This window comes from Lissotriton helveticus, chromosome 3_2 (genome assembly GCF_964261635.1).
Source record: "Lissotriton helveticus chromosome 3_2, aLisHel1.1, whole genome shotgun sequence".
Taxonomy (NCBI): Eukaryota; Metazoa; Chordata; class Amphibia; order Caudata; family Salamandridae; genus Lissotriton; species Lissotriton helveticus.
In genome coordinates, this window is record NC_136062.1 from 272947917 (window position 1) to 272972756 (window position 24840).

Genomic DNA, 24840 nt, shown 5'->3' on the forward strand with positions numbered 1-24840 from the left:
CATAAAAATACCTTGAAGAAGGAAAAGGAAGAGGAGGGATTTCACTGTTGATCTTTTCACAGTAACGCTCCAGGAAGGTTCGAAGATGTGAGAAAGTGCTCTCCTCCAAATCCACACAATATGGTCTATGCCAAGCAACAACTTGTCTGAAAAGCAAAAAACACTGAATTAGTAAAAATCTATCCACAACCATAGATGACTAGTATACAACACACACTATGTAAAAGAGTCCCTAGGCTGGATGTCTATTAGAATAAAACAAATTAGATGAACGTTCACATAGTCGGTCTACCGGTACTATACCTGGAGACATGATATACTGACACGATCTTGCAGGGCAAGCAATCCAAGTTCTTTTCGGTGGAAAGGGCCCATAGAGTACCAGGGGGCCCAACCCACCTGGGAGCCCGGTGGGGGCGGAGTCTTTAACTACCGCGTTAGGGACTACATACGAGAGCACGTGGCCTGTGGACAATCGAAAATGCCATGATCAACATATACCCAGACTATACCTTAGCGGTACAAGACAGCAGGTCCCCCTTCCTCGCATTAAAGAAAGTCCTAAGACAACATATTGTGAAATTTGCTCTTCAATGTCCAGCCACCTTAAGGATACAGTATGTTGGTAAAACTAACTTCTGCACCACCCCAGATGCCGCATGTGACTGGATAGAATAGAAAGGTCTAGCCACCCTCATGAAATCGGCGTCCACACCGCAACAAAGATGGCAAATGCAGACTAGTGCAGTGGAACAAACGGCAACTGCAGAGACCTACCAAGGCCCAAGTGGCGAGGGAAATAGCCCAGGTGGTGCGGTATGCCGAAAGGCATGCAACACCCGCTCTCCTTTATCATCTGGGTCCGAAGTTGAAAACCCGACAGAGGCTCGGATGTCACTACGCAGAAGTCTGACAACCTGCTGTGACATGTTCTATACAGGTTTGCTACATGTTACACAGTCACTTGAGTATCGCCCAGGTTAGCCATGCCACCCCTACCTGAACGCTATTGTACACGACGTACCAGGGCCATGAACAACAAACTATACAGGCGGGCACCCAAGACTGCCTTACAGTCCCGCCCCCCACCGCCCCCCCCCACTCACACTGTGTGACTGTTAAAGAACTGTTATTTGAAGTTTCTCACTGTATTTCCTTTTTTCCAACAAGCTAAAGTTTAACTATGTTGGAGCTAAGTGCAGATGGCCGGCTGCTCGTTGGCTCGAAGGCCTGGGAGTGAAAGTTGGGAAATGTCATCAGTTGCGGCACTTTATCTGTGTCCGGATATGATGCCTATTATTACGGATGGACACTAAAGCCCCCAAGCTAGGCAGGGCACACACACTCACAGGGGGACGGCGGGCACAACGTTGATACAGAGGGATTCATACCCTTACTCCACACCAACCCTACATAAATGCATGCACAGAACCCCTCTATCTTACTATTAACATGGAGTGTTAGTGGGTTGGCGAGATATACTAAGCTCCATCAGATGTAACAATACCCACTGAGGAGAGGAATTACTATTGCATTACTACAGGAAACCCTTCTGACCAGACAGACGCTCGCCTCCATGCACAAGAGATGGAGGAGCATGACAGGTGGAACTACATACACCGTATACGCAAGAGGGGACTTGATCTGGGTGGCATCCGGAAAACCAATTGAGGTCCAACACACCTGCATTGACCCGAACTGACACTATGCGATGCGTGAGGGGACACTGGACAGACGTCCAATAGCACTGAACTCATTTTACGCTCATTTCTTTTTCGTTTTTTTAAAATGTTTTTATTAAATACAAACATCATTTTGGCAATTCTGACAGTTATTAAATAATTCTCTCGCCTGGTCGATTGACACATGTTCAAACTCAAATTCAGTATCAGAGCAACAATACATCTTACATTTCCTAATAGTCCCTTTAGTACCCACTCCCCCCTGTCTCAACCCACTTTTACTCTCCATCCGAGCTATCTACATCAGACTCGGTAGTGGATCACAAATGTCCCCTCTGAAAGAGTTCCAAGCTGCCCAGATATTAGTCCATTTTCGTGGGCTCCCTCTATTCTTGTATACTGTGCATTCAGTGATCATAGGAAGAACCATGTTCTTGCACCAGGCTGTTAGCGATGGCAATTCTGCTACTCCCCATTTCTGTGCAATGTCCCTTTTAGCAATCATGAGACCCAACGTGACCCATGTTTTTCCATGGCGGGTGAGGTCGTTGGGCTCCCATATATTTAGCAGACATCTTCGTGGCTCTGGCAGAAGTGATACCTCCATAGTTTGTGATATTGTGCGTAATACCTGATGCCAGTAAATTAACTTAAATATTTGAAAGATTATTTTCTTAGCCGTTGAAAACAAAGATTTCAATATCTATGAATTTGCAATATATTAAGGGACTTCTGCTTAACCCAATACCAGATTGTTGTATATTTATTAGACTATCTGTGAGAGAAAATGACTGCTGCCACTGAATAAGTTGTACAGAGTGGAAATTGCCAATAAAACCAACCTATAGCAAACACACCAAGTGTGGCATCAATACGAACATATTTATCTGACACTTTTTTCTTTAATCATTTGTTACTCACCTGTCTCTAGGAAGGGCTGTCCATGCAAGGCTGTGGGAAGTGCCAGCAGAAATCTGTTGAATAGCTACTCCATCTAACCCACTTACTTTCTTTGGTTTAGTAATGGGACCAGTTGAATTACCCTGGCCACACTGGCCCATGGAATTATTACCCCAGGCATAAACTTCATTATCTATAACGATAAAAGACATGATAAAAGAAAATTAACTCAACACCCTAACCATTTACATGGAATAATATTGTAAACAAATGCATTACTGAAGTATACATTTACCATGTGAAAGAGCCAAACAATGGCTATCCCCTATCGAAATATCAACTATTCTTGTAGCAGCTAACTCTTCAATAAGCTTTGGTCTAAGTGCTGTAGCTTCTGAGGACCCACAGCCAAGGCAAGCACCGCAACCCCAGGCATAAACCTAATAAAAAAAGAATTTGAAAAAAGGTTTAAATCCTGAAGCCTATGCAACATTTATTTACCACGTATTAAAGGAACAAAAGTCTTTCATGCGTATATTCTGTGTGGTACATTTTCATGAAATACTTCGTTACCATGCAACACATGGTCACTATAGGTAAGGGGCAGATTAATACAATTATTTACAGGAGAGTTTGGACAATCAGAAACTGCTCACTAGGCTCAGTTTCCACATTAAAAAACCTTTGGACTTAGACAATTATTTCTGAGAAAGTCTAGGCTAATAGTGCTTTGCAGTAGAACGTAAACTAACATAATAACAGAACAAAAAAACAAATGACCCACTCAAAGCGTATAGTTTATTTATTTTACAAGTTAGTTAACATTTCAAACCATCTCCTAAATGTCAATTATGATCTCAAAAAAAGTGGAGCAAAAGTACATTACAAGTCCACACTAACATGTTTGTGAGAGAGAAATAATGATATTCCGTACAGTTTAGGGTGAAAAGAGGACCCAGGTACAATAAAATTACATAATAGACGTATTGGCACGGAAACAAGAGTAGTAAAACCTTATGTTCAACCGAAATGTTCCAAATTCAGAGATCATTACAAGGTATCTTTTATCTCAATTCTCATATTCTTATCGCAACTCTCAAACACTTAGTGTCACATTCCAATACAAAAATGATGGGTGTAATGCTTGGCAGTCACTGGTAATCAGTTGGGCTGCCTTTCAGTCAGTCCATCTTGTTTTGTGCTCTATGCCACTCCAGAAATGAATCAACATAGGCAAATAACACTTGAGAATGTTCCAATTAGAACAAAAAGACCTAATGCCCGCACCAGGTCACATGTAGATTTGAATCATCAACATGACCCATTTGAGGTGACATTATTCAGGCCTGTTTGAATTTTGGGGTTGGCCCTCTTTTGATGGAAGTCCCACTCTGCTGTTGATCTTTAGTTTGAGGCAAACAGTTTTTCGGATCCGATCTTCTTTTCGAGGTCGGCCTAGTAAAGTGGAGCCTTCAGACAGCGAGATGTTCCTAGTGTTTATGACCTTAGTGGGCAGTCTTGCCTTTTTGAACGTGGGTTTCTTGGAATCCCTAGGGGCCCATTGCTCTCATGGGTCTGAGTCAATCAGAGAAGGTGCTGTGCCCAACTCCTCCTTGAGGTCAACTATGGAGAAGGCATGATCTCCCCACATACCCTCCATTTCAGTGCCTTCCAATTCCCCTTCGAAAGCCTCTTATGGGACACACAAGAAACCGAAACGTAGACTCCAAAGAAAAATAACTCGCAGTCCATACCCAACACTAGATGGTCAAAGGGTGCCCACCATACGACCAACAACACATGCTGCAAACACAACAGACCCTGAACAACTCTGAACTTTGATTTATAATACCCTAGAACATGACCATACTGAACAACTGTTCAAGATAAATAACTTTTGAGAGCAAAAACGAATTTCAAATACATTGCCAAGGAGGACATTACTGGACATGGAAGGGAAATTAGATGACAGAGTCATTGGAATATGTTCAATGTATCTTTTATAACAAACACTTTTTAAATAGAGCAACACTTGTAAAACTTGTGTAATCAAAATGTATACACTTACTGTTGCTTTGTTTGTTCCACCACTCTGCAAGAAGTATGTGAATTTGAATATTAAGAACTGATTACCTAAAGCACAAGTCTTTTCAAATATGTGGCTAGAAATGTGTTCACATACCTGTCCTGTCGATGTCAAGGCAAGTGAAGACTGGCTTCCTGCGCATACTTTCCGAATAAACATTCCTTGCAAGGATTCAATTACTTTCGGTTTGTACACTCTGTTGGTATCACCATGTCCAAGTTTGCCTAGGGAGTGAAGACAAATACTGAAGGCAGAACATACACAAATGGAATTTTAAACTCTAGGAAGAATTACTATAAGTTGGTAGAAAATATACAACAAACACTGAAAGCAGTGCTTAATTTGTAAAACATTAAGTGCCAGAGTCCTTCTCGGTAGCCCACTGCAGCTTGCACCACCCATACTCTGCCAGCACTGCCAATGGCAGCATCAACATAACACCTAACCGTCGCACTCTTACAAATGACAATTCACACCATTTCAGGCCACAGAAAGCAATAATAATGGCATGAGAGGCTGGTATTATTCATTTTAAATGTATATTGACTTACTAACTATGGTTGTTATACTCCTCTAAAAACAGCACCATATATATGGTAGACTGATAAATTAAGACTTGTAAAATAATATTTCAAGAATTATAAACCATGTGCAAGTGTTATGGTGTTCCCAAAAGGTTGCAATTATATAGGAAACAGAAATTCTGCTCAAATTGGAGAATAAGAAACAAAATAATTGCGTTAACGAATTTAAGGAAATAAACTACAGTTACCAAATTTTATGTCTGGCTAATGCTTTCAACCTTTTACTACTCCACAGCATTCATTAAAAAAAGAGACGACAATGTCCACTGGATCAAGCAGGAAGAAATACACATCACGAGATGGACACATAATCCTAATTCACTCTAGTCCATCTATGTTTGCTGCTATTCAGCAACCGAAGGGTTACATTTTTCCCCTATAACATTTCAAGACTATTGTAATGTTGTTGTTGTTACCTGGGTTTTCAAATTTCATGCCTTATTATCCGAATCCTTAAGCAGACATTTCAGGACTTATGGCTTGCATAAAGGCCTTTTTTGGCAGTCGTGTCTGCCTTTCTTACACTTTGTGCATGAGGTTCTGTCATGCTGGGGAGCTGCTACTTTTGGGCATGAACTTGCAGACGGCGATTTCCTAGGCACACTACCTGCGAGAGAACATGACTGCTCCTTCTTGCCTAGCTGCGACCCACAAACACCTTATCTTACTACCAGAACGAGATTCATGCTAGGCTTGTAACAACTGTATTCACACAGGCTTAAGCCATAGGAGCTTGCCCTCACAACCTCCATTAAAAAGAAGCGCCTTCAACCCGGGTATAGTCCCTCCCAAGTTGGCTGGTTCTCCACTCATTAATAAGCCAACAGGTCTCATTAATAAGCCAACAGGGCAGAACGGTAATTCCTTAAATAATATAGATCCTGGTGGCAAAAATCAAGGATCTAGAGCTACACTGAAAATCCTTAAAAAAGCTCAATGCAACTTTCCTGTCTAAATCAAGCTCTAGGAGCTATACAGAACTTGCATTTCACACACAGGGCTGCTGTACTCCCAGGAACATAACTCTGACTCAGGTTCGTCTTCCCAATCCAACACAGTGCTATGGTGCTTGGATGGGTACATAAAAGAAAGCGAGAGGTTTATTCTGACAGTGATCAGACTAAACAGATAACCTCCCCCTTTCTCGCTATCTTGGCCAGATTCATACTTTGCATCCAGAGGACACTTTCCAAACTTGATTCTCAGAGTGCCCAACAGCTGTTCTGGCACATGGTCATGCACCTTTGCATAGGTCAGTCACAAAGAAGATATATAATCGCCTTGAAGCAGAATACCCTAGGCTTTCCATAGAGAGTCAGGTTGCTGCCACTTCAAAGACTTGATGCTAAAATGTTAACATTTATAGACAAGTTTGAGAGGGGCCACTAAGATACTATTACTCTTGGAAAGGCAGCCAAGACAAACTATTGGACTTCTCAGGTCCAAATACTGAAATTCTTGATATGTCCGTCTTGCCAAGGATGGGATCAACCTTGTGGATTCAGACATCCTAGCCGGTTGGGCACACAGAAGGTGATATAACTACTTAACAACACCAAATGAACCATATCTGGTGATGGTGCTGCTCTATTCTATTGAAAATTGACACCTAACTTTGAAGAGCTTGCACATTATGTGGCTGGACAGGAAGCAGAGGGTCTAGAGCTAGGAAAATTAATTATCACTTTTACAGCTTTGCAGAAAAGTCGAGGTCGTGTAAAAAAAAAAAAAGATGCTGAACAACCCTTTTTTGGAAGGGCTAAAGGGGGCAAAGGACGCTCATCCGGCTTTTTAATTTAAATGTTTCCCAGTGCTTCCAGAAGTTCTTCTAGAACACCCACAAGCATGGTGACTATCAAGATGAGGGTCGGTCCACTACGCTCTTCCCTTCTCACCCCAGAGGCAGCATGGTGTGTTATGAAATAGAAAGCATCTAATCAACTCAAAACCTTTATTTTTGATTTTGATATATTTCCCACAAATAGAGATTTTTCCAGAATCTATGAATCATGGAACCAGTTGAGCGTTTTCATCAGAACTTTTTGCTCACCAAGATATTATTCTTCTCCCCTCAAGAGCAGCCCATTGTTGATCGGTGGGCTGGATGTGCAGGAACTCCATCAGAAAGGCCCCGTAAGGATGGGGAGGAGAATAGAAGTTCTAACCAATATCTTTTGGGTACAGAGGATTTGCCTCGCAATCCTCATATTTAAACTTCACCAGAGGTTCTTCAATTCCAGTACTGTTACAGCACTCTAAGTATTGCTTCTGACCTTTCGGTGTTTCACCAAACTGATTAAACCAATGGTAGAGTTTCTAATGGCAATAGGGGTTCAATGACATTTTCAGGTTACAGGACCGTCAAACTCTGTTAACCCATCTTGTATGGGTAATTACCCTGCTTCAGGATGCTTCTTCTAGACAATTTGGTATCCCTTTAACTTTTAGTTAGATTTTTCCGGACTTCTAGCATCTTCCATTCAAGCCACCTAACCGGGTTCTGTAAATTACATAGCCCTTTAAAGATTTCAAATTCACCTTCAAAGTAGGTCTCTTACGCCAACTCAGTAACCCTCATGAATGTGACGTAGTAGAATATCCAGTGCTGGTGGTAACAGAGGTCTGGAATGGAAGGGCTATTTTCGCTTCGGAGCTAGATGTGATCAAAGTTGGAAGCCAGCAGGTGGTGCTGGGGAGTTCAGTGCAGGGACTTATCTACCAGAGGCAAGTGGCCAGTCAAAGAACGGAAATCTCACACCAGTTGGCGATAGTTTCCTTTGCGAATCAATGGCAGACTGACCACAAGACTTGTGGCTACATCCTACTGAAAAGGGCCAACTTCTGAGCAGTTCAATATATCAATAACATGGCGGGCATTCCAAGATCGTAGCAGATATTGCAAAAGATCTTAGGCACTTTTGCATCAAAGTTACCTAGTAGTAGCTGAATATCTCCCAGAAGAAACAAATGTTGTAGTGAACCAATACTCCTGGTACTTCAGGGGTGTCAGTGATTGGACATGGGACCCTCACATTTCCCAGCAAATCACAGGCATCTGATGTCATTGCTAATTGGACCTATTTGCCTCTTGTCTGAAAACTCACCTCAGTCTTTTCTTCAGTTGAATATCATACTACAAACAAGACTCATATTACTCAAATTACTGCAGTAGGTGCAACTCACTGACCTCTTATTATTTTACCAGATTAATAACTGGTACTTGCAAGCACAAGCTCTTACCAAAACCAATGCACTCAGTTAAAAAGGTAAGGGCTTCCATTTTATTAATTTACAAAAGCATTTATTGTTTATGTTAAGCACTGGCCAAGTTAGTTTAGGAGTCCATGGGACTAAAATCAGCTAATGTATTCATATGAACATGCAAATATCCTGGAGGATGTTTGTTAGGCTCATTGGTGAACTAGTTATTCGTGCTTGCATGCCACATTTGTTAAAAGTTGAATATGACAGAGTTAGAGAGGGCTGTGTGTGCATTTCTGTCAGTGCATATAGAGGCGACGTCAGTTGCCCACTACAGTATGCCAAAATCTACTCTAAATGCCTCTGAATGATTAAAAGGCAACACAACAACAAATCACATACCATTGTCTCCTCCTCCAAAGGACCACACTGTTCTTCCATCTTTGGATAAAGCTATGGTGTGTGAACTGCCACAAGAAACTTCACCAACATTGCTGATGTCCTTCACCAGTGTTGGAATATTGCGACTGTTGCTGTCACCATGACCTTAAAAGAAATGGTTCAATGTAAACAAGACATATGCCACTTTAGAAAATGATTACATATTTTAGACAAGAGATATAATGACAAGAGAACTGTTGGACATGTGACAAAATACTTAAGGAAAAAAGCTTTTGTTACTAAAAAACAAATAATTGAACTGCCAGATTTCGTGGGTCCAGCCAAATAATGGACACTACTCTATCATGAGATTTTCACTATAATTTTTGAGGGATGGAAATGTGCTGCATTATACCCTGCTCGAAGCGTTGCCTCTCATAAATCTAGTTCCTCCTTAGCTGTATCCAGAGGCTAAAGAAATGACATATTACTTTCTGTGTATCTGCATATATTCTATACGTCTAGACATATACACAACCAGAAATTACATTCAAAGCAGAGTTTAACAAATTATAAATAGCAAGAATTCTAAGAGAAAGGCAGCAAATATAGTTGGGATCCTTTTAGGGAGTGGGTTGGGGAGAAGAGTGAAGGTGGTAATACTGAAAAGTGCGTTAAAGACTTATAGAGAGATGCAGAGATAGGTGCAAGGAAGAAAGAAGGGAGAGGAGAGAATGACTGGTTAATGAGCAAAAGTTGAGATACTTTATGAAAAGGTGGGGGGCGGGGTCACACACTAGTCAGAGATAATGACAGTTGCAAATTATGGAGGTTCATAAATAAAAGAGTGTAGAGTTTAATGAAGGTCAGAGGAATATGCATAGTGCTTTAGTTCTATAAAGGGATCATGAGCTTCCAGAGACGATATTTGCCAAATCAGAAGCCACTAAGGTGAGCCTGTTCCATATTACCTTTAATAACAGGTACTTTGGAAGTAGATGTGTATTCCATATTCTGAAGATGCTTTGTCAGCAAATGCACACAGGTGTTTTAATCATGATAGGTTTAGCATCAATAAATACAGAACTGAAGCCTATGATGGGTCAATATACACATTGTGTTGGAGGGGTGTGTGCCTCTTTTCAGACGTTCATAAATTCTGGAGGAAAGCTAAGATAACCAAACTCTAAGATGTCAGGTATTGTATTTCTAAAACAAGTGAGTATTGGGGTATAAAAAGGTCTCCTCCATGGTTGCTGAGTAGGTTGCGTTTTTGATATAATTTAATAAAGAGGTCTACTAAAAGGTTAATGAGATTAGAAAACAAAACATGTCATGCCTATACGAGATCCTTCAGAATCAGCGACCTGGTCAGTGTGCCGGCTCTCCCCCGTGCAGCTCCACCACTGAGTGCTGCCCCTGAGCGCTATGCTGCAGGGTGTTCGGCCCCCCTCCACCCGCAGGCTCCTTCCTGCGACTTATCCCTGGTGGTCCAGTTAAAGAGCACTGCTCTTCTGATTCTCTTGCATTTTTTCTCTGTGCCGTCTTTTTTCTCCATGCCCTCTGTTCTCTTTTCTTACCTCTTTTCTCTCCTTTCTCCCTTTTTTCCCTGTGTTTTGTCCCCTCCGCTGCTGCCCCCCGCACTCTTCAGTGTGTCCTTCCAGCTCCCGCCAACCAGCTGACCCGCCCTCTCCCTGATCCCTACTTAATGGCAGCCACTGCGCGGCGCACCAAAGACGCACCAAAGGCAAGCTTGTCTGCGCCCGTCCACAACCTGACTGAGACCGTGACCAGCGCCAGAAACCCTGGGCCTCCGACCCGCATCCGCTACGACTCCAGCACCCTCCACGTCTCAACCCCAGAAGCAGTAACAACTGCCAGCTCTCGATGCCGAACAACACCCAAGGCCCTCTCTCCTGTCTACACTGCCACCACACCTTCAGCCACCTCTGTACCCCAACAGCAGCCCCGCCTCCCGGACTTCACCACCCACAAACCATTCAACTGCATCCTCCTCAATGCTCGCTACACAAGCACACCACAGAAATCTGGCATCTCCTCAAGCCCTACTTGCCCGACATCGCCTTCCTCACAGAAACCAGGACCAATGCCAACTCCACACCCGACATCACCACTGCCACTCTCGACGGATACAAGATCCTGCGCAAAGACCACCCCACTTGCCCCAGAGGAGGCATCATCATCAACCACAAAAGAATACACTACATGATGGCCACCACCCCGGCCGACATAACGACCCTCATGGAGCACCGCCACTTCCAGATCCAGACTAACCTTCAAATGACTCTCTGCAGAACCCTCTTCAATAGGCAGCCAAGATCCTGCACTTCTTTCACCGACGCCATCACTGATCTCATCGCACCTCACGCCCTCGCCTCCGTAGACTACATCCTACTCTGAGACCCAAAATTCCACCTGGACACCACAACGACCCAAACAACCCCTCCCTCCTAGAGAACCTCGCCAACATAGAACTCACTAGTCACCGCACCCACGCACACAGCGGGGTACACACTCGACCCAGTCTTCGCCGAAGGAAATAGCATAACCTACAGCCACACCACATGACTTCTCTGGATAGATCACAACTGCATCCACTTCTCCTTCAAAAAAACATCGTACACAAGCACGCTCATCTCCTCCCCCGTAGAGCTGGAACAAACTCACCAAAGACCAGCTCACCTTCGGCCTCATCAGCACCCCACCTCCGACTAAGCCAGACGGTAACACCGCAGCATGCAACCACCACTGCTGGATCATGAACTGCGCGGACACACTCGCCTCAAGAAAGCCACAGTAAGACACATCAAGAAAGAAAGTTGGTGTATCCCTGCACTCCAAGAATCCAAACACTCCTGCCAGTGACTTGAAAAGACATGGAGGAACAACAAAACCCGGGAAACAAGTGCCGCCTACAGAGCAGCCACCACCCTACAACACCATCTTATCAAATCCACAAGGAAGAAATTCATCCAAGACAGAATCCTCACCAACGCTCAAAATAACAAAGTGCTCTTCTACATCATCAAGGAATTCGCCAAACCCTGCAGCGCAACAGATGTCCCACACTCCCAAGACCTCTGCAACAGGCTCATCACCTATTTCCACCTTAAGATCAAGACGATCGACGACAACTTCGAAAACCATAACCTCCACACCAGTCCTGCTCCCCCTCAAAGCGACGCCACCCGCTCAATTGGACCCTGCTCACGCCAGAAGGCACCTTGAAGACCATGAAAAGCATCCACTCCAAGGCACACTCAGACCCCTGCCCACTCCACATCTTCCAGAGAGCAGACTCGGCCATCGCACCGGAACTATGTCGGTCAATCAACTGCTCCCTTGAGACCGCCACCTTCCCTGGCGACTGCAAACACGTGGAGGTCAACACCCTCTTGAAGAAACCCACCGCTGACCCAGTAGACCTTAAAAACTTCAGGCCCATCTCCCCACTTCCATTTGCAGCCCAAGTCATCGAAAAGGCAGACAACACCCAGCTAGTAAACTTCATTGAAGCTAACAATACCCAGAACATCTCCCAATCTGGATTCGGCAGCAACCACAGCACCCAGACTGCCCTACTCACCGCAACCTACGACATTGCTTCCTCCTCAACCAGGGCTAAACGGCAGCCCTCATCCTCCTGGACCTCTCGGCTGCCTTCGACACAGTCTCCCACAGCACCCTAAACACCAAACTCCACGACGTCAGCATCCGCAACAAGGCCCTCGACTGGATATGCTCATTCCTTACCGGCAGAACTGAGTGAGTCAGACTCCCTCCCTATACCTCGGAACCGACAAAGACCAGCTGTGGAGTGCCACAGGGCTCCTCCCTCAACCCCACCCTCTTCAACATCTGCCTGCCCCTCCTCACAACCATCGGGAGGAACCACGGACTCAGAATCGTTACTTACGTCTATGACACCCAGCTTATTCTGTCCCTCACCAAAGAACCCAAACATCACCAAACGCAACACAAGCAGTCGCCACCTGCATGAAGAACAGATGCCTGAAACTTAACGCCGAGAAAACAGGAGTCCTCTACCTGGGCGCCACCCCCTCTGCATTGGACAACTCCTGGCGGCACCCGGCCCTAGGAAATGCCTCCTCCCCCCCAACCCCCCACCCCCACCCCAACGGACCACACACTAAACCTGGGCATCATACTGGACTCATCGCTCACAATAAACCGCCAGATCAACGCCGCATCCTAGACCTGCTTCAACACCCTCGGCATTCGTCAAAAGACGTTCAGATGGATCCATTCCAAATCCAGATAAACCGTCATGCACACGCTCATCAGTAGCAGACTAAATTATGGCAATGCGCTCTATGCCGGAATCAACATGAAACTCCTTCGCAAACTCCAGGCCGCCCAGAACACCTGATCCTCGACATCACCCGTCACAGCCTCATCACCCAACACCTTTGCAATCTCCACTGGCTCCCAGTCGAAAGAGGAATCACCTTCAAACTCCTCAGCCATGCATACAAGGCCCTGCACAACGCCGGACCCATATACCTGAACAATAGCCTCGCCTTCGACGCACCCAAAAGACACCGATCAGCAGACCTCGCATCTACAGGACCAGAACTGGAGGAAAGTTCTTCTCCTGCCTTGCAGCCAAGGCCTGGAACGACCTCCTCCACCTCCAGCAAGCCCTCACACTGCCCAAGTTCTGGCTCCTTGGATGACCCCAGCAATGAAAAGAGCCACCCCTCACCCCCCCCCGTCCCCTGGGCCTTAAGACACTCACGGGTGAGTAGTTGTGCTACACCAACCCCGATTGATTGATTGATTGAGTGAAGCTTTGCACATTTTTATGGCTAGATAAATCTAGAAATGGGATATGCATATATTCCTAACCAATCTATTTATAGATCATTACCTTGAAATTAGGTTCAACAAAGGCGAAGATGTGCTATTTTATCCATTTTGTTAAGGCAAACAGATCCTCATCTGTTTATTCCGCTTTTAGAAGTTATTCTGTAGAATGGTATGCTTTTTCACTTTTTGTGTTTGATGATGATTCTTGTTTAATTGGTCTGTCAGACATTCTGTACGAAGGTAGGAGAATCATACTTCTCCATAGTGCCCAATGTTACACCTTTGACAAGAGGAGAGTGCATCACCAGGCACCTTCTTGCTTATACTCGGATCTGTTCAAATTAAAACAACTGTTCTCAGATGCTGTAGCTGCAAAGAAGCTAAAGGGTACGGATTTATTACCAACAGATGAATTTGCAGATTACGCATCTCTCCTTAGGTATGTCACAGATTTTATATATCCGTTTAGAAATCAAGCATAACGAAATAGTTTTTTTAAAGATATTAGTTTTGTTTTGGAAACATGTTTAGTAAATACACTACTAGAAGTTTTGTAACTGAATTGTCTGGGAAATTACCTAATCTTCCAAAGTCTCCTTCACCCCAGGTATATAGTTCTCCATCTTCGGTGACTGCAGCACTGTGTCTATAGCCAGCTGACACGCACACTATGACCTGTACATTACACAAACAGTTGATGTTAAACTGAAAGTAGAACATATAAAATGTGTTGCAATATGTACCAAAGCTATAACAATACACTTTAAATTGTTGACCTATTATTATCAGATAGCTACTACATAACTGACAATTTTCAAGAAAATATGTTCTAAGTCCTTTCCAACACATTGAGCAAAGAATCACTTAATTATTTTTTGTCCAGAAACTTTTCTCACTGTCTCTACTTAATGCCAATCTGGAAGATTACGAATTAAATGAATTTTACTCCGCCAATTTCATAGCTCTCACAATACCATGCTCTAAACCAGAATCATCACCTATTGAAGAGACTGTGAAACCGAAACCCTAGACAAAATTGACTAAGGTCAGGTTCAGAGGTGGAAAAAGAGCAAATAAATGTTTGATCAGATCCCATTTCTGTTTATTCATATATCACCTCAAAATGACCCGTAATTACTGATGTACTATTACCTTTCTCCATCTGATTTAAACCGGTCATTACTTGTCTTTAGAGTACATCTTTGTACCAGTGATGGCCGCATGGATCGGGGTGGGGTGGAGGAGAGAAGATGGGGGTGGTGAGGGGGTTTAAAAAAAAAAAAACGCACCCGATTCCCGTGTGTCTTCTTATCTCTCCTCTGCCATCTCTTCAGGCCGAAACAGTGAAGAGGGAAGCACAAGGCTCCCAATCACCAATCACAACCTGGCAATGCAGCGTTGTGATTGGTCTGAGCGTGTGGTTCGGCGCTCAGCCAGGGACTGGGGGCCTGGGCATGCTCTCCACCCAGGCTGTAATGCAGCCTGGGTGGAGAACATGCAAAGTGCACATGACTTTGGCCAGCCCCGACAGCCGGCCAAGCATTCATGCGTACTTGGAGTGGGCAAACCACGCCTCCCCTGCCCTGCTCTGAGAGCAGAGCAACCTCTACCCGCAGAGCTGCCGCAGCAGGAAAACATAAAATGATAATAAAGCTATTATTTGCCAAAAGAGTTATGCATATTTATAGTTCCTTTCAGATTGGGAATGGTACGACCAAATGCCAGGCTGAGAATGGAACTACAATGTGCCAGGGAGACAATCGGGTGTGGAACCCCATCTGGCGGGCCCTAAACTGTTTCCCATTTACAAACATAGATGGGGCGAGATCGCTGATGAAGAATATAAAATCAGGCTCCCCATTAGACCCAGCCCCGTCACACGTGTTGAGAAAGGTCATGGAGGCCTTGCTCCCCTCTTTTTTTTAAATCATTAATCTCTCGTTAAAGGAAGGTGAAGTTCCAAAAGCCTGGAAACATGCAATAATCAGACCCCTATTAGAAAAAGACAATCTGGACCAGCCCAGCTAGGGAACTTCTGACCTATTTCACTTCTACAACTAATTGGCAAAGTAACAGAGAAACATGTTAACGGAGCTTTAACAGAGTTCCTGGAAACTAATCACGGTTTCCACTCCACTCAGATGGGCTTTTGGGCGCAATACTGCACGAAATCAGCATTGCTGGTTGCAGTGGAAGAACTAAAAATGGCCCTGGATCAAGGAAGCTCAGCCACTATACTGCTTCTCGATCGTAGCACGGCATTTGACACCATGGACCACTCAATCCTACGAAAGCGGCTGTGGGAAAGTGGCATCCAAGACAAAGAGCTGGAGTGGATATCCTCCTTTCTGGAGGGCAAAACCTTTCAAGTAATGGAAGCTAACCTTTTCTCTAACCCTATGCAATTGGTTTGTGGAGTGCCACAGGGCTCCTCGCTCAGCCCCACATTGTTAAATGTCTACTTGGGGCCACTGGCATGGATCGTCCAGGAGTTCGGTATCTCTATGATATTGTATGCAGATGACACACAATTGGTGGTCGCTCTCGACCTCAATACCAAGGGTGATGCGGACTACATTGCGCTATGCCTGGAAAGAGTGGTGGAATGGATGACAAACAGCTTCCTGAAGCTGAAAGGGGATAAAACTGAGCATATGGTGCTCGGAAACAAGGTGGTCCCAGGCCTATGATCAGCTGGCCTATTTGTCTTGCCAGTCCACCAATCTCCAACCCGACTATCAAAAATCCCTGGTTCTGGCTTGATAAGGAGCCAACGATGGAAACCCAAACGAAAAGGCGTGCAGGAACCTTTTTTTGTCTGCTTAGAAAGCCCTGCAAAATTTTGGAGCCATTCCCCCGCAGCTCAGAAAAACAGTAATCCATGCACTGGTTACATCACACTTGGACTATGGTAATTCCCTCTATCTGGGGGCACCAAAATACATCATAAAAAAACTTTAGGTTGTACAGAATGCCGCAGTTAGACTGCTGTGTAAAGCCCCCCTACAGGAAGCTGTGGGGAAGCACTTAAAAGCACTACACTGGTTGTCGATTGAGGGAAGAGTCAAATTCAAGATAATCTGCCTAACGCACAAGGCCATACGCGGCAAGGGCCCCGGCAAAATCAGAGATCTGGTAAGCCTATATACCCCAAATAGAAGCCTTTGCTCTGGCAAAGAACGGTTATTAAAAACAACCAGAATCAAAAGAGGCAGATGGAGTGGCAGATCTTTTACTCGACTGGTACCCAAGCTATGGAATTCTATGCTAAGAGTGTAGATTCGTGGAAGCTGAACCTATTTTACGAAAAAATAGGTGAAGATCTGGCTATTTAATCAATACCATTAACGTTCCTTGGTCTCAGTATTGGTTTGCTCCACTAGCACTGGGAGGCCCTTGGGCAGCCATGCGCTCTATAAATACCCTTAACATAAACATATTATCATTTTAAGTTTCTTTTATATACACTGCTAAAAAGCAGTGGGGCGAAGCTCCTCTGGCTTAGCGGATGTGCCGGCACTGCTCTGTACCCTTTATAACATTTGTTCACGCTAGATCACTAGTACCTTTTATTCTGCTCAGTTCATACATGTATGATAAACACATTTTAAATCATTTTCTTCTGGAAGTCATCTGTTTCTTGTTTGGAAGCTGAACAGGAAGACTGTGTGCAGGAAGTGAGGATTAATGGTGATTCCACAATATATACTCAAGCTGGGGAAATATTTTTGCAATTATGTTAGTGCTATCTGCACTATGGACGTTTCTAGCATCAAGCAGGAATCAACTAAAGCAAGGCAAATATGCATGTATTAGATGTGAATATCTCCAAAAACTAATCTCTGAAAACACTGAGAACGGCTTAAGGAAAAGTGCGGCAGCATAAAATACTACTCTAGGGGGAAGGCGCCACAGGATTGCTATTTATAATTGCAATACATTTGATGAACGAGGCTGAAACACAAAACACATTATCAACCACAACATGAATTCACCATCCTGAGTAAATTAAACACCTAAACAGTTACTATATGTGCTCACATGCAGGATCTTGGATCTAGGATGACTCACTAGAAAACCCTAATCTCTCCAATTATTAAAAAGTAAAAAATGAAAAACTTAAGGCAACGTTTTCTTGTTCTTTCCTTTTTCTCTGCACATCAAGTTAGAATGTAAAGCATAAACAGACATTAAAAGGCCACCAGAAAATGAAAATGATTTTAAGTCAATGTTAGCACTGCTGTCCAAATCATTTTCGTTGTCTTGTTTGAAAGAGAGAATTAATGAAAACGTTCAGCCTCACAAAAGGAAAACACTGTTGCTAAGAGCCAGACCAAGAAGCTCCCCAGACCGACCTAGAAAACGGAACAACATCAGCTGATCATTCAGCTGCTTTTGTTAACATATAGAGAAATTAGGATGCCACACAAACTACTCTTTCTGTGACTGCACTGTATGAGTGACCCAAAATGCTCCTTGAGGGGAACTGGTGTTACTGTTAGGTGACTTTCGTATCCAAGATAGGAACTTCATCAATATTCATGAATAATAAAGAGAACAGCAAGCCCATCCCCAGAAGGTGTTGTAACAAAAAGGAATAGAATCAGGAGAAATACGTGCACACAGCCCAAGCGCCTAACTGACTTATGAGCCTGCTTTAGATACTCGACAAACAAACGGTAGTAGGTTTACTTTATGTCTTTCACTCTGCTCTTCTCACAATTACACCTTCACTCCACAGACAACAACTTTTAAGAGCTGTCTGAGGAAGTGCGTGCCAAGTAGAGAGATCTACATAAAATGTGTGAGGGGAAGGTGAGTAGGGGTTAAGATGTGGTTCAGGTATACCTACCTAACTGTTCGCCTTAAAACTTAAATAAAATATTGATTTAAAAAAACGACACATTTTAGCACATATTTAAAGAGCAAGAAACACATAACTTACTATAAACCGGTGCGATTTGATCTTCAGGCACAGTAATTTATTCCAAGTCCTATGGAAGAGCAACATCTCGCTACCAAAGAGTAGCCAACAAAGATAGAGAAATAAGTTGAGAACAGGCATAAATGTAGGTAAGTAGAGAGGAAAGGGTGTCAACCCTGCAGTAATGAATAAGGGATGTAGCATTTCATTTATAAGAACAAGGAACGGTGATGTTCGTAACTTTTAACCAAAATGAAGTGTAACAGAAATAGAGCCCACCTGTCTTACTGCTGCAGATCAGAGGCAGGACCTTAAAATAAGGGGGAAAAGCTCTCACTCTACACCAACTTAAAAATATCTAAATAAGTTGTCCCTTGCTTGAATCTATGTTAGCAGGGAAAGATGGCCTTGAATGAAAATGGGCTCTCAGAACATACTCAGGGAAATATATCGGAGGAAAATCCCTGCTGACACGAGGAACTCTGAAATGGGGTGAAGAAACTACTTGTTTTGACCTCAAACACTTAAGAATATAATGGAAGAACAAGATGTTATCATTAAAGGGCTCTAGAGAACTACATCCAACTACCACTACTGAAGCCTATAGAGGATCAGATGTTGGATACAATACACAAGATTGCTGCAAGTTGTACGACACACAAGAATATATTTTTTTAATGCTGAAGAAAACATTGCTGGACCTGGAAAGACTACTCCTGAAGACTGTCCGGTTGGAAGGATAAAGAGACTTAAGGACTCCGAGGTCCAACTTGCACCTAGGGACTCAAAATATTTTTCAAAGCCTGACCTCCAGGTTACCGGCTGCAAAAAGCAGAAGGACTCCTGACTCCAGGGGGCTCAGCTGACCATAGAGTAATGGATCTTGGAAGAGCCAGGATGGAGAGAGACAAAACACCTAGAATCCTGCACAAAAATCTGTGGGTAAAACATGGGACTTACCCATTTGTTCCACCTCTGGAGGATCTGGAAACAGTGCAGATGCTTAACCAGGGGGTTCCACCCATGTCAGGCAAGAAAGCCCAGTTAGTGCCGCTCAGCTTTTTGAGGAAGAGAAAACCAGGTTCAGCTGGACATCGCAGTAAAGTTATCCTGCTGCTGAGCTTATCTTCCAAACTGGTCAAGCTGTTGGAACTGCAAACCTAAAACGTGACTAAGTCTGAAGGTAATATCGGTGCAGCATCACAAATCTATCCCAACGAAGAACCGACCTACGCAGCTACAGAATGCAACCTTGTCCCTCTCTGAGCTTTTTGCGCCAATACTAGTGACTTTAAGGGACCCGTGCCAGCTTCTGCATCGGAACCTACCGAGCTGGAGTTTTACCACCAAAAAAAAAAAAGACTGAAGGTAAACTTATATCAGGGTGACCTGCTTGGTATACCAACCACAGTCGGCCTGAAATCATACCTAGATCCGAACAACAAACTGATATTGTTTCAGAGGTTCATTCCTTTTTCTAGGTGCTTTTTTCCCTTAAACTGCTAAAACCAATATCGCTGGTTTCTTTTAGCCAATGTAAAGGTACCTATGATAATCTACTAATGTGATCCATTTCCCTGAATGTGACAACTTCTGACAGTGAGGATTCTCAAAAGTACAGAATAGTGATGAAATGTTGATTAAAAATTAAAAAACTTAATTAAATTTCAACAACAAAAAAATACCATTTCACCAAACCAGGCAGAAAACCTTTATTTTGCAAGACTGCTAATAATCTAACAGAAAGACATTGGCCTTAATACATTCTTTATTCACTAAAATAGAATATTAGCAATGAATAACTCACAAATAAATGCATCCGAACATATATAATTCAGTGGCCAGAAATTACGTTCATAAAACACAACAAATTCAGAGAAACCAAAAGCCAAAATACATACCTTTCCTTGAAGAGGGCCTTGAATCAGTTTAGGATACTTCTGTGTTGAACTATTGCCATGTCCCAATTTGCCGTAGTCTCCATCACCCCAGCTGAAGACCTCTCCTTCTGTAGTAAAAGCTAGAGAGTGTCCATCGGATCCTTTAGACGAGGATACCTTTTTAATCGATCGATGTGGTTCAAAGGTCAACTTCTTAAGAGTAGACTGATTATTAGAGTCGCCAAGTCCTAATCTTCCATAGCTGCCTTTTCCACAGGCTCGAACGGAGCCATCGGTAGAGATTACAAATGTGCAATATTGTCCAGCTTCAATCTAAAAAGAAAACAAATACGCAAAGTGTTTAGGAGCAGTGAATCATAATACTGAACCAACAGAATGACAAAACAGAAATAGGTCAAGTTATAGTGATCACAAAAAATGATGTAGTAGGTGAGATTACATGCACATGGATGAATCACTTTCCTTGATGTAGGTCTATGCAGTGCCTTCCAAATATGATGAGTAACATAGCCCAATCCCAAAATGACCAAAGGAATTACAGAGTGCAGAGACTGAAGAGGTTTTCTAGAAACTACAAAAGAGGACACTTGTGAGGAAAGGGGAACCCAAGGCTACCAACACATACAAGGACACGGAAGAGGAGGCAGATAGGGTAATCCCATCCCCAAGTCTCATTAAAGAGGACAGTTGGAATTAAGGGAACATGACCAACAAAGCTAAAATCTGGCAATAGAGGAAATGAAAGAAATTGAGGGGAGAATTGTAAAAGAGATATGATATTAACCCTTACAGGAGTGAGAAACAGTTAATCAGGAGGCTCCTCGAAATAAGATGCAGGGTAGAAGTAGCCAAACAAAATGGATGGAATTTCAACACGGTTTATATAAGAAAATGGTACCACACTATTAGTATCAATGATCATGTGCCCATTTTCATTTCCCTTCCCTATTTTCTATGTTTCTGACTAGGGAAGGCTGCAAGGATAATCTGAATCAAGGAACAGGTCTCAGTACTGATTGCCATTAGAAGTCAACTCTTTTTCCCTCTGACGTTCTTGAATAAAGGAAATAATGTGCACCGTGTGACAGGTTTTTTTTGCCGATTTCAGGCCTCAGTATCAGACCTCACAAATGCCAATCATGCAGAATTGGAGCCCTGAAGGGAGTCCGACTCAACCTCTTCGTTGTTCTTGGATATTTGGCTAATGTCGCTCCTTGCTTGCATGGATAGCAAGGTCAGTGCTCAATTTAAAAAAAGTGAAAATTTCACTAATCCAGCCTGGTGAGGAGCTGCCGGAATCTACCCCATTGGAAGATAGGCTCTTAACGGAACATATGCCCAAAAAAAGCTACTTCCTTCGTATATCGTAAGCTCGTTAATAACCTGACTGATCCCACCCTGAAATTGCGGACCGCGTGGACTGCTGTGGCGGGCGAGTTCGATGAGTCGGCCTGGCAAACGGCGCTCTCCTCGCCGCGGGAAGTGGCTATTCCAGCTAGGCTCAGATTGGTACAGTTCAAAATTTTACATCGTGTTTATTACACTAGGGTTTCTCTTTACAAGATGAAGAAAGCCACACATCCGTATTGTCTCCGAGGGTGCGGGGAGGAGGGTACGTTCTTTCATACCATATGGGACTGCCCACGGATTGCCAATTCCTGGGTGCAGGTTATGCAGACTGTATCGCAGGTGGTTAAAGAGTCGCTGGCCCCAGGGCCGAGATGTTGCTTATTGAATATTTGGGATCCAAACGATCTTAATGACTCCATGCAAGACTGGGCCACGCTGAGTATCAAGTACGCTAAAAGGAATATAGCCAGGTTCTGGGGGGCAGCACAGGTGCCGGCGCTTAGGGAGTGGTGCTCTGATCTTGACTCTGCGATGGTGGCTGAAAGAGCAGTGTATCTGAATAGAAAATGTCCGAAAAAGTGGGCTAAAATCTGGGGGGCATGGAATGAGTACAGGGGTTTCATATGCGAGCCACCGCAATTAGGCAGTGACATCGATTCTGAGTGAGGGAGGGGCGTATGGAGGATGGGGGAGGGCTATCGAATTGTTATGACTGTATTGTATACCCGAAGTGCCAGTGAATTTGATTCCACAATGACCCACTATTTCTGTAAGCATGTATTGATTTTTCTATGCCCACTGTTTAATGCTTTGAATCAATAAAAAAAAATATTTTTTAAAATTGAAAATGTTTTATATGGAATATGTGAACGTTCCATTGTGCACTCTGCTTTTATGATGTGTGAGATTATCAAAATAAATAATAAAAGTATTGTATTGGCGTCTTGTTTACTGTACTAAAGCACATACATTAATCCCACTGTACTTGGGCAGGAACAGTACTGGACAGACCACTGGATGTATGGTGTACCATCACTGAGTAGGCAGAATCTGTGGTCCAAGGCCATAGAGTGGCGAGAGTGCTAATGATTCCATGGTAATCCTGCTGGTGCCTCCGGTAAACACCATCTGTTTATTGATGGTGGGCATGCTTCAACAGCTAGATATATAATGCTAATTTGGGTACTCTGAATGGTGATTGAAGGGGCCAACCACATTTGCCTGGGTACCCTAAAAAAAACGTGTCGCTGACCACCAGCTGAAACAGGTCGAGTTTCAATCAGGGCAACCTTGACAAAGACAATCTCCTTTCAACATCAGAAATTGTGACTGACAGTCAACCCAATCCAGCAGTAGTTAAATTTATAACTTGGCAGTATGCATCACTAACTAGCACAACGCAGGCTCTATGCGTTAGATCTTCTTTATTTGGAAAGGACATTTCCTAAGTATGGAATATTTTTTTAGTCAACTTCATTAAAATTCTCGTTATTAAAACTAATGGTCCTCATCAATAGTACCTGTGGCTAATGTTGTACTAACAGCCACAGTTAGACTGGTTCATGAAAGATTAAAATTGGACACCCCATATTACTTGGAGCCACGCCTGCTCTCAAGAGCTACCCATCACCACAGGTAAATGTAAAGGTTTCTTTTAGCCCATTACTTTTCATATTGGAAAACCTTTGGGTCAGCTTATTACATGCTGACAATATACACATTAGAAATAATAGCAACCAAGATTGCGGAAATTATAGTTTTTTTTTTACAACTTGACCATGTAGAATATATTCTAAACACATAATAGTACTAGAGTTATTTTTTAATATTTTTAATTTTAACTACAAACATTTAAGCATATCATTCTCCTACTGGTTGAAAAACATAAAGCCTTAGTAGTAGGAGCAGCATTCAATTTGAGCCTTGGCTACTGCTGTGCTTTAGAATATCAATTTTGTATAAGTATTGAATTGTGACAGCATTTGGCCTATGTCTCAGAAAACATGATCACACGTCAGAAAGTCGATCTGTGAATAGAAAGTGGATATTAAACTGTCTACCATTTAAATGAGTGAACTATCTTGATATTGTTGTCTGAATTAGATTTGCTTTTCACAACTTCTGTTAACAATTCCCCATTTTAGAGGCACTACAAAGGCCTAGGTCACCTTCTGTAGAGTTCCATGAGCAACCATTTTCCTTCAGACCACACCCTTCTAAGCCAAAACATATTAGATGACCAGCTCCAGTGTGCTTAACAAATATTGTTAGTAAAATAACTAAGGAAGGAAATGTGACATAGCAGCTAAGGCTGCTGATTGGAATTGGGGATGTGTATATATTCTTTTCTCATCTGTGCTTTCTGCACCAGTATTAAATATTCTGTCCCTTAGTGAGTAGGTGGGGTGTGTATTATTGCAGATGTTGTGTGCATTGTATGGACTGTGACTATTTCAACTCCCGTACAGATTCGGTATAATGCTGTACTGTTGTGTTGTAATGAGATTTGTTCTTGAAAATGTCAATAAAAATATATATATATATATATATATATATATATTCATATTCACTGAAAAAAACCATAGGTTATAGACCATATATAGTTAGGAATTAGCATTTAAAAAACCTTATTTTACTCACACAAAACCATTGAAATTCCATATATAGTTAGTTGCACTAACTATATATCGCGCACCCGCAATCCACTGCTGATCATGTCACATATTACATCATTCATGACATGGTCAGTGACATCACTGATGACATCACTGATGACATCTCAAATGACATCACTGATGACATCACTGATGACAACATCCAGTGACTGTATGTTTCTGTAAAGTTAAAATATGTCTTACATATTGAAGAATGAGTGGATGTATAAGTGTCTGGATGAAGGATTTAGTAGGTGCGTGACTGACTGTATGAGTGAGTGATTAAATGTGTCTCACTGAATGCATGGGTTAGTGACTCAACTGTC

At 43.0% G+C, this 24840-nt stretch overlaps 1 protein-coding gene across 6 annotated transcripts in view; it reads right to left on the reverse strand.

The window, feature by feature from the left end:
- HERC1 (HECT and RLD domain containing E3 ubiquitin protein ligase family member 1) overlaps positions 1-24840 on the reverse strand; it is a 2088313-nt gene that overhangs the window by 1955715 nt on the left and 107758 nt on the right. For all 6 annotated transcript variants that reach the window (XM_078685198.1, XM_078685199.1, XM_078685195.1 and 3 more), the window contains exons 5-11: positions 20511-20822; positions 14264-14360; positions 8856-8999; positions 4765-4892; positions 2878-3022; positions 2604-2775; positions 12-146 (exon numbers count right to left, since the gene is read on the reverse strand). In XM_078685198.1, coding sequence (XP_078541324.1) covers positions 12-146; positions 2604-2775; positions 2878-3022; positions 4765-4892; positions 8856-8999; positions 14264-14360; positions 20511-20822 — 1133 coding nt within the window. The remainder of the gene's footprint in view (positions 1-11; positions 147-2603; positions 2776-2877; positions 3023-4764; positions 4893-8855; positions 9000-14263; positions 14361-20510; positions 20823-24840) is intronic.